This window comes from Lycium ferocissimum, chromosome 5 (genome assembly GCF_029784015.1).
Source record: "Lycium ferocissimum isolate CSIRO_LF1 chromosome 5, AGI_CSIRO_Lferr_CH_V1, whole genome shotgun sequence".
Lineage (NCBI taxonomy): Eukaryota > Viridiplantae > Streptophyta > Magnoliopsida > Solanales > Solanaceae > Lycium > Lycium ferocissimum.
The window spans coordinates 21300011-21309875 of NC_081346.1; the positions used below are offsets into that span (position 1 = coordinate 21300011).

At 32.1% G+C, this 9865-nt stretch overlaps 1 protein-coding gene across 1 annotated transcript; it reads left to right on the top strand.

Moving 5' to 3' along the window:
- Window positions 1-6475: 6475 nt before the first annotated feature.
- On the top strand, window positions 6476-8197 carry LOC132058298 (probable WRKY transcription factor 41). Its single transcript, XM_059450845.1, has 3 exons — window positions 6476-7001; window positions 7115-7246; window positions 7335-8197. Exons 1-3 carry the CDS (start codon window positions 6628-6630, stop codon window positions 7939-7941), a joined length of 1113 nt encoding a protein of 370 aa, XP_059306828.1. The 5' UTR covers window positions 6476-6627; the 3' UTR covers window positions 7942-8197.
- The last annotated feature ends 1668 nt before the right edge of the window (window positions 8198-9865 follow it).

Consider the following 9865-nt stretch of genomic DNA (forward strand, 5'->3'; position numbering starts at 1 on the left):
AATGTTTTTTATAGGAAAATCAACCTTCTTACACGTATAGCTCTTGACGAATTTTATTTATCGTCTCCTAAGTTAATATTTTAAAGTATAATATTATATATTTAGTGCTCCAGTATTTCCGCGTTTTAGAAATGTTGAAGTGCAGCATCACCACACCACACCAGTAAATTATTGCAACAAGACTACGAGTAAATATTTCAAAAGGTCACTCAATTTTGAGTAATTATGTGGCAAAATTACTAAACTTTACTACATATTAATAAAATCACTCAACTTTGGCCTTTACTCTCATAAAATCAATCAACTAAATGTGTCATCAAAGAAATTTGACATGGCAATATTAATCAATTTTTTTATGCCATATAGACATGGACCCTACAAATAAAAATAAAATAAAATAAATTCATATTTTAATTTTGGATATACATTTCAGTTTTTTCTAAAATTTAATGTATGAAAATTAATCTACTACTTTAGACACCTTACGTGAGAGCTAAGTTGTTAAATTTCAATTGACTCATTAAAAATATTAATGCCAACGGATTTATTTTTAACCTTAGTTCCAACGTATATTAACCAAAAATTTTTTTTTTTTTTTTTGGTAAAAAAAAAAAAATTGTTGTTGCTTACCAAAGGAAAGGGTCCAACCGGTCCTATGTGGCCTCTTCCTTTCAGCCAAACCAATAATAACATTCACGTTTTTCTATATATTCTTTAATTATGATTAATTAATATATATTTTTATTTCATTTATTTTTTAATTATAATAAAATTCATATATATAGATTTGATGTAAATATATTGTATGAGAGTCTTATCTATTAAATAGATATACGTAAAGAAAGTAGAAAGATAAGAAAATAGAGACGAAAAGAAAGATTGTAGAAGCTCAAAAGAAGGACAGTGCAATAAATAAATAAGAAAATAATTTCAAGAAAAAGAATAAGATCACACATAAAAATAAGGTAGAAACAACAAAGAAAATGAGTTTTAAATGAAGGGTTAGTGGGTGGATGTTGAGGTATTAAAATATGATTTTTTATTTTTTTTTAAATTTGTGGGGTTCATGTCTACATGGCATAAAAATTTAAATAATATTGTCATGTCATATTTTTTTTTCATGACATATTTAGTTGAGTGATTTTATGAGAGTAAAGGCCAAAATTGAATGATTTTATTGATATGTAGCAAAGTTTAATGACTTTGCTAAATAATTTCTCAAAGTTGAGTGACCTTTTAAGATATTTTCTCCCAAGACTACGCGTGAATTCCTTGATGGTACACATATTATAGCTATATAGTTGAGTTATCAATAGAGATCGAGTTAGAATTTGAACCTTATAGGTTCTAAAGTTGTCACCAAACTTATAACTAGTTTTAGTTATAAGGTTCACAATTAAACATTATAAATATTTAATGAATTTCACATATATACTTCACCCCCATATTATAAAGATTGGTTTTACTATTAGATAATCAAGTTAAATACTGTGAACGAATAACGTCGTCCCACTCCCACTACTGATAAGGGATAAGAACACATAATATATCTAGGGAGTAGACAATATATCTTTTTTTCCTTTTTAAATTTTGACTCATTCTTTATCATATTTATGGTACGTACGATACACAATACAGTGATTGGAGTACGTAGTAGAATATTTCGAAACCAATGTTTAAGGAAAAGTAATCCTGTTTGATCTCTACATATTATTAGGGTAACAAAATCAGTCCACAAAAATATGACACATCTAATTAAATACCAACACAAATTCAATCCATCTAAAAGTTGGATTAATTTGGTTAAGCATGTTTGCCAATTTTTATTTGATACTCCATGTGTTACATAGCTAAAATAAAGAAAAAATTATATTAATTTTATTTGATAATTAGACAAACTATAAGAAAATGATAAAATAAAAATTTGGTAAGAGTTGGACCGGTTGAGCTATGAGGGTCATTCACACATATGCCCTTATTCTCGGGGTGGTCTTTGATTTTGCCCCTCAAATTGTTGGTCTTTCATTTTGCCCTTCGGCACTTTACATGGCCGAAAATATCCCTGGGATTCTGGGTTCGAACCCCAGCAGAGGATAAAAAAATATTCGCAAGGCAGAAATTCATAGCAAATTAGGCCTATTCGGGCAAAAGTTGTAGAATTCCAGCAAAGTAAGAAAAAATCGTAAGGCAAGTTATGCTTTAAGGCATAGTTTCTATATACTAAGTTATGCTTTAAGGCATAACTTTACTCCTTGTGCGGCATAACTTTGCCTTAAGCGTAACTTAAAAATACAGAAGTTATGCCTTATAAGGCTTATCTTGAAACTACAACATAACTAAGTTACGCCTTACGAGGCCTAACTTTAGCGAAACCTTGTCTTGCAATTTTTTTTTTTTTTTTTTTTTTTACTGAGCCGGGGTTCGAACAAAAAACCTCGGGGTATTTACGGCCACTTTTTTAGGCGAAGGTCAAAAATTTAAGATCAACAATTTGAGGGCAAAAATTAATTAAAGACTAGCACGTTTCAAGGACAATCCGCGCAAAAAAAACTGAAGCTATGATCCATAAGTTTAGCCCATCTTGATCTAACACTTCTTAATTCTAGTAATCTTTTGGCGGCTTATTGACTCACTCATTTATTAACTCAACACAGTTTAATCCATCTAAATTCAGCTCAATCTGCCCATTTCACGCCCCGCACAACTACTAGACATGTATCATTAATTTAGAGCACCCACAGGAACTTTGCAAGCATGAGGCGAGGGATGGCCAAAGGGGTGTGTTTTTGTCCCACTAATGATTTATTGTCTTCTAAGAATAATAATAATGAAATGTACTTTATCTAGACTATACTTTTTTAGGAAAGTGAAAGCCTTTCTCTTTTATTTTTTAATACTCTCTCGTTCACTTTCACTTGTTCATTATACTAAAAATAATATCCATTTTTACTTGTCCAGTTTGGAAAATTATCAAGAAATAATTCATTGCTTAGTTCCTAACTTTTCATTATTATTAACTGTAATAATTTCTCAATGTATTTCCCAAAATATTGAATTTGTTATATTCAAAGGGTGATAGTAAACTTATCAATTAATTAATTACTCTCCATTTTAATTTGTCCATGTTTAGTTTGGCACACCACTTAAGGATCAGAACAATAAAAAAATGACAATTTTTTATATCACTCTTAATTATTATAAATCATCTAAATAATTGAAATCAATCAAACATACTTTAAAAGTTGTGCCGTCTGTAACAATTTGTTAAAGTTTTCAACCCAATAATTAATAATAAAGGTAAAATAGGTATAAAATGATAAATTATCTCTTGATTTTCCTAATTGGACAAGTAAAAGTGGACATTTATTTTTAGTATTTTGGACAAGTAAAAATGGATAGAGAGAGTACTTCTTAAGGGCCTAAGGGGTATGCAAAGTCAAACATGGACAAATAAAACTACAGAGAGAGGTGTATTTCATTTACTGTTTGAATTATATCATTCATGATAGTCCATAAACGCAATGTGTGTTACTATATGTCATTTTTGTCATTTATGTTAGAGATAACTTATAAGAATGCAACTCATAGTCCTCAAACATATTATGTTTATTAGTTTCACGTAACTATACTTTGCTAAAATAGCTAGTCCGTATATTATTTACAATTCATTGGTGTATGACAGATGACGTTAAGCTAATTTTGTCATGTTTTCAGTACACTCTAGCTAAAGCAGTTGGAGCAGACATGCACACACATTTGAAAAGGTATTCAACGTCAATATATTACACACATTTGAAAAGGTATTCAACGTCAATATATTACTTATGGTCTTTTTGACTACACGATATTAAGTAAAGAAGGATCAAACACTACACCAAAAGAGGCTTTTAGTGGGAATATATTTTCCTTTTAGCGGCAATAGTTATTGCCACAAAAAGATTTACCAGCAATTGATTGATGTCATTAGATCCAAGGTCGCTAAAGCCTTTAGTGGCATTTATTGTTAGGGCTAAAGTTTGGTATTGCCTGTAATAATTGATTCTAGAATATAATTAGTGGCAATTAAGTTATTGCCGCAAAATTAATTGCCTCTAAAAGCATATTTTGTTGTAGTGAAAGACTCAAGCAATTATAAGAATATACATAATTAATACACATAACCATTTAAATACTCTAGTTATTTCTTCTCAAATTCTTTAATTTGCTAGTGGATAGAAGAGTTACTGTTAATTATATAATTACTATAATATCTAATGAAATGAAAAGGATTAAGAAACTAATTAAATAGCTCATTTACTACTTACTTCAAGATCAAATTAAAGACCGTAAATTTAAAATAAGGGTAACTTTGGACTAGCGCAAGTTTGGGACAATGTTTAGCAACTTATTTTAAAGTTATTCAACGCAAATGCTTAAGTCAAACCAGTAGAAGAGAAGAGGGGAAATGATTAATAAGGAAAGACTAAAAAAATTATTTCAAAGTATCTGATAATTTGTGTGTGTTGCATTCACGTATATGTATGACTATGTACACATGCGTTCTGTTTTTGATAGTCTAGTCGTTATGTGTGTGTATTTCCGTGAGTGTATATATACTCCATCCATCTCAATTTATGTGGTACTTCCTTTCTATTTACCCTCAATGAGATGATTTGTAGCAATGCAAATGTCTATAACTTATTTTAAACCATTAGTTTCAAGAAAATTACTTTCTTAATTACTTAAACTCCATGCGCAGTCAACATTGCCTCATGAATTGGTATAGGGGAGTGTGTATTTCAATTATTCGCCTCTTATATATATATATATATTGCAGGAGCACGATGCCTATATATGAGAGAGACGGAAAGATCCATTAATTAACCATACCATCTCAAACAGCTTATGTTGGGAATTAAGTAGGATGTATTAAGTACATGCATGAACCAGCAGCTTATGACCTTAATAGCAGACATATTATAGTGCTTGAAGTCATTAAATACTACAATTAGAGTAAGTTTACTCATCTAATGTAGCGGACCTCACATGGAGATTTCCTTTTATAAATAGCTAGTTGGTCCTTTTTTGTTAAAAAACAACACAACAAGTATATATTTTTTCCTTAAAACTTCGTGAATATTAGATTCTGCCCGTTGTTTATATGTAATATTTGAATTCAGTCCGAGAAGGAAGCTTCAATGTGCATGATAAAAAATCAAAATATTGGAGAGGATTGAAGTTATAATTGTAACTTCAACCTAAGAATCAAAAGCATTAATGTTTAACTCCTTCACTACTTTTCAGAGTCCACCATCTAATAAGAAATGGAGATCTAGCTCAAAGCAGAGTCAATAGTCAAGAATATACCTTGAATGGTCAACGCCAACAAAAGAAAAAACAAAACAAAAAGGGTAAGTGTTGGCTGTTGAGTGTGTATATACTTGCAGTGGTTCTGTTTATGTTAACAAGAAACGCAGATGTTGCATTAGCAGGAAACATTACTAAATTCTATGATGAACATTATATTAGTAACTAATTAGCGAAGAAGACCGTCCATGCATGTTGAGCACCATTAGTATATATATCAAAACATCGACGTAAGAAATTAATTAAGTCGAGGGCTTGAGTAATCTACGTCAGGCATCAATTTTAGTTTTTCCTTTTTAGCTAGGTCCTTGATTAAATTAACCTTTTAGTGGTTGGTTGTCTGAATAGTGAAAACTTGAATATATTGTTTTTCTTTACAAATAAAATTGCAACAATTACTCGATCTCAAGTGTCCACCTTTAAAGGCTTAAAAATATAAAGAAGAATTATATTCATGTCACATCGTCCATCTTTTACAATATAATTCACATGTAACCGGTCCAAATATTGAAAGTGATTTAGAAAACGATTTTCTAAAATATATATAGAACATATATCATGAAAAACATCGTACGTTGAAAAGTAGCTTTAGCTAATTAGGAATGTGGGAACAGATGGATATGAACCTAATTGCACACTACATATATAGTTGTTGTTTCAATTTCACTGCAACTGTTGCTACTCGTTAGCTAAAAACTAAGAGGAACAGTAAACGCGGCAGAAGGTTTGAAGATTCTTTGGTCTTCATTTTTGGTTCATCCCATTTTTCTCAATATTTTTGACTTCCAAACCTCTCATTCTCACTCCTCATCATTTATTCGATCCAGTCCATGTTTGTTGCCCCAACGTTGTAATATCAAAGACCAACCTCCCCCCAAAACCCCCACTTCCTACATGGAGGGTTTAAATTGGATTTTGAGTTTAAACTTAATAGTAAATAGACGGTCAGGTTAATTAGTTTGAAATGGTCAGCAATTAGACTAGCTTACTTATACTACAATTCCGTTGACCGAAGACTGGTCCAAGGAAACTATTCTGCAGTCAAACTTTCTCCCATCCTTGTTATCATTCTGTTTTCCTTCATCACCTTCCCTTTATATATCTCTTCCTTTTCCTCCTATTTTCTGCATTCAAAATTACAAGCTAGCAACTTACAACAAGTAAGAGTTCTTGTATGGTTCAACAATTAACTTGTATATTTTCATTACTCCTATATACTCTGTCTCCCACTGCAGCATTTTTGTCTTGTATTTTACGTAAACTCTAGAGTTAATTTCTCAAATGGACAACTACGGAGCTGATAATAATGGTGAGCTTAATAGACTTGTAAGTGAATTAACTCAAGGAAGGGACCTCGTTCAGCAGCTCCAGCTCCATCTCAATGCTCCTAACTATAATAATTCCTCTGCTTCACCCGAAACTACTCGGGAATTCTTGCTTCACAACATCCAGTCCAAATTTGACATGGCTTTGTCCTTGCTCCAATACAATAGTACTATTGGAGACAATTCTAATTCACTACTAGCACATTCCAATTCCCCTGCACTTCCCATTTTTGGAAGGTCTGAATCTCCGCCATCATTCACTACAAGTCCTCCTCATAGTGAAGATTCTGATCGTGACCTTGAGCCCAAGGATCCTACAACACGCAACAGGTTTATTATCTTTTTTCTGTTCTCATAAATTATATGTATACATGAATTAATTTCACGTTTGGTCACTGACTCTATTCACTAGTACTGATATGTCTATGTTTATAATGTCGCAGAAAGAGCAGTACACCACGGTGGACAAAGCAAGTTCAAATTCATCCTGGGGCACCAATTGAAGGGTCTCTTGATGATGGTTTTAGTTGGAGAAAATATGGCCAGAAAGATATTCTTGGTGCCAAACATCCAAGGTATAACATTAAAACATGAATTATACTATATACTGGCATTTGTCTAGCAACTTATTTTTTTTACAAAAAATTTGGTTGTTAAATGCAGAGGTTATTACAGATGCACGCTACGACATGTCCAAGGTTGTTTAGCCACGAAGCAAGTTCAAAGATCCGATGAAGATCCCAACATTTTTGAAGTCACTTATCGAGGAAGGCACACTTGCAACCAAGGTGCTGGTCCTAGTGTCCACAATGTGAATCCAGCACCAGGACCTTTGGCTGTAATAATACCTCAAAATCAAGAACCAAACTCAGGAAATCTTGACCAACATCAACAACTAATACCTTTGCCACATCAAAATCCACAGGAAATTGTCTTGAATTTTCAGAAAAACCTCAGTATCTCCAAAGATGATTTCAACTTCGGTACTCATCATGATCCTAACAATGCGCCATATATTCCCTCGTTTAATAATTTCCCCTCATCGTCGTCCCACGTTAACACTGATCATCAAAATTACAGCTATGTGCCTAATTCTTCTATAATTCCAAACAACAACTTTGTGGAGAGTTTCCCCCCTTCCTTGAATATGTCTGCAGGAACTTCTCAAATGAACAGTTTTGGAGAGAAGCAAAATGATTCAGATTACCAATTAAACTCAATGGGATATGAATCTAACTTCCCGTATGATTATCAGGGATTCTCTTCCTAATCTCCCACATATTAACTTAACCAAGATAAAGAGCTGCAGTTAACCGTTAAGATCAGGGACTTTACGAACTGGTGAAGCTGAATCAGGGACAATTTTGCACTATTTGTTATTAGGAACGAAGCATTAATTACGACATAGATGTGTTAGTTTAACCATCTCTGATAATGATGATGATAGTATTTGTTTTGTTTTCATGTGGTCATCTTTATGTTGTAGTTTCTGAATTAATCTATATACATTGGAAGCTTTGTAACATCTTTTATCTTTATTCCCACTTCTTTATGGGGGTGACGTTTATGTCCTCAAGGAAACTTACCAAAGGTGTTTACACTGAACACAAGACATTTGTAATCAGAGGCGAATCTAGGATTTCTGGAGCATGGGTTCACCACTAAAATAAAGAAGAAAAAATCTATTAAGCGGGAATTGATAGTATTTGTTTTGTTTTCATGTGGTCATCTTTATGTTGTAGTTTCTGAATTAATCTATATATATTGGAAACTTTGTAACATCTATTATCTTTATAACATCTATTATCTTTATTCCCGCTTCTTTATGGGGGTGACGTTGCATCCTCAAGGAAACTTACCAAAGGTGTTTACACTGAACACAGGACATTTGTAATTAGAGGCGAATTTAGGATTTCTGGAGCATGGGTCACCATTAAAAAAAAGAAGAAAAAATCTATTAAGCGGGAATTGATCCTTAGTCCCCTAGGTAAATAACTCAACCTCCAACCATGTGCACCATTTACTTTTTGTGTAGTATGTGTTCCAAAGAGTAGTATTATACTAATTTTAGAAAATATATACATAAAATATCTAATTTTACGGCACGACCATGTGTTCACGTGCTCCAAAAATAGGGCCTAAAATCGCCCCTGCATTTGTTTTCATATGCACTTTTATTATCATTATCAATAGTGAAGATTAATTAATATCTCTTGTTCTAATTTAAGTGACATCATTTGATTAAGTATAGAGTTTAAGAAAGATATACAGACTTTTGAAATTTGGGGAATCAAAACAAGCTTGTGTGGCTAAAAATTATCTCATTTAGGATAAAATATAAGTTTAAAGTTAAATTGTTTCTAAATATTTAATAAATTGATATGCTTTGATATAAATAATGAGTGTGCGTAAATTAATACTCTGTATAATTCTTGGAAAACAACACAACATATCCTTAAAAAGTAAAATATTTATCCAACCATGCCCCTTCTTAAACTAATTCGCTTTTATCCAGGCGGTTGAAAATATTTACCCGAGTACCGCCACCCCCACCAAAAAAAAAAAAAAAAAGGTAGTATATTAATATACCATGTTGGTATCATGGAGGACTAAGAGTGTCTCATTGAAGGACAAAAGCAGTTCTCCATGATACTATCTCAGTATATGGTATATATCATGACGGTATCATCGAAGACCGAGGAATGCCTCATTGAAGGATTGAAGTAGTCCTCCATGATACCATCTCACTATATGTATATAAGATGATGATATTATAGAGCTACGTTTTTTTTTTAAAAGAAGGTCAAAGGTGCAAATATACCCCTCAACTTTGCGATTTAGAGCAGATATAACCCCCGTTAAAAATGTGGTACATATATAACCTTGCCGTTACAAAATGGTACAAATATACCCCTGCCCTTACACAAATAGTGCAAATATACCCTTTTCACCAACGGGGTTTTTAAAAAAATTATTTAGCTTATTTTTTAATTAAAAAAATGCTATGTGACTTTAAAAAAAAGTCTACTCATTTTCTTTGAGTAGACATATTTTTCTAACGCCACATGGTAAAAAAAAAATTCTGGTGGGTCGGGTTTGGATCATTTTAAAAAATATCTTCATGGCTTTAAAAAAAAAATAAGTCTACCCATTTTTTAAACGAACCAGACCCGACCCACCAGAAAAAAAAAATA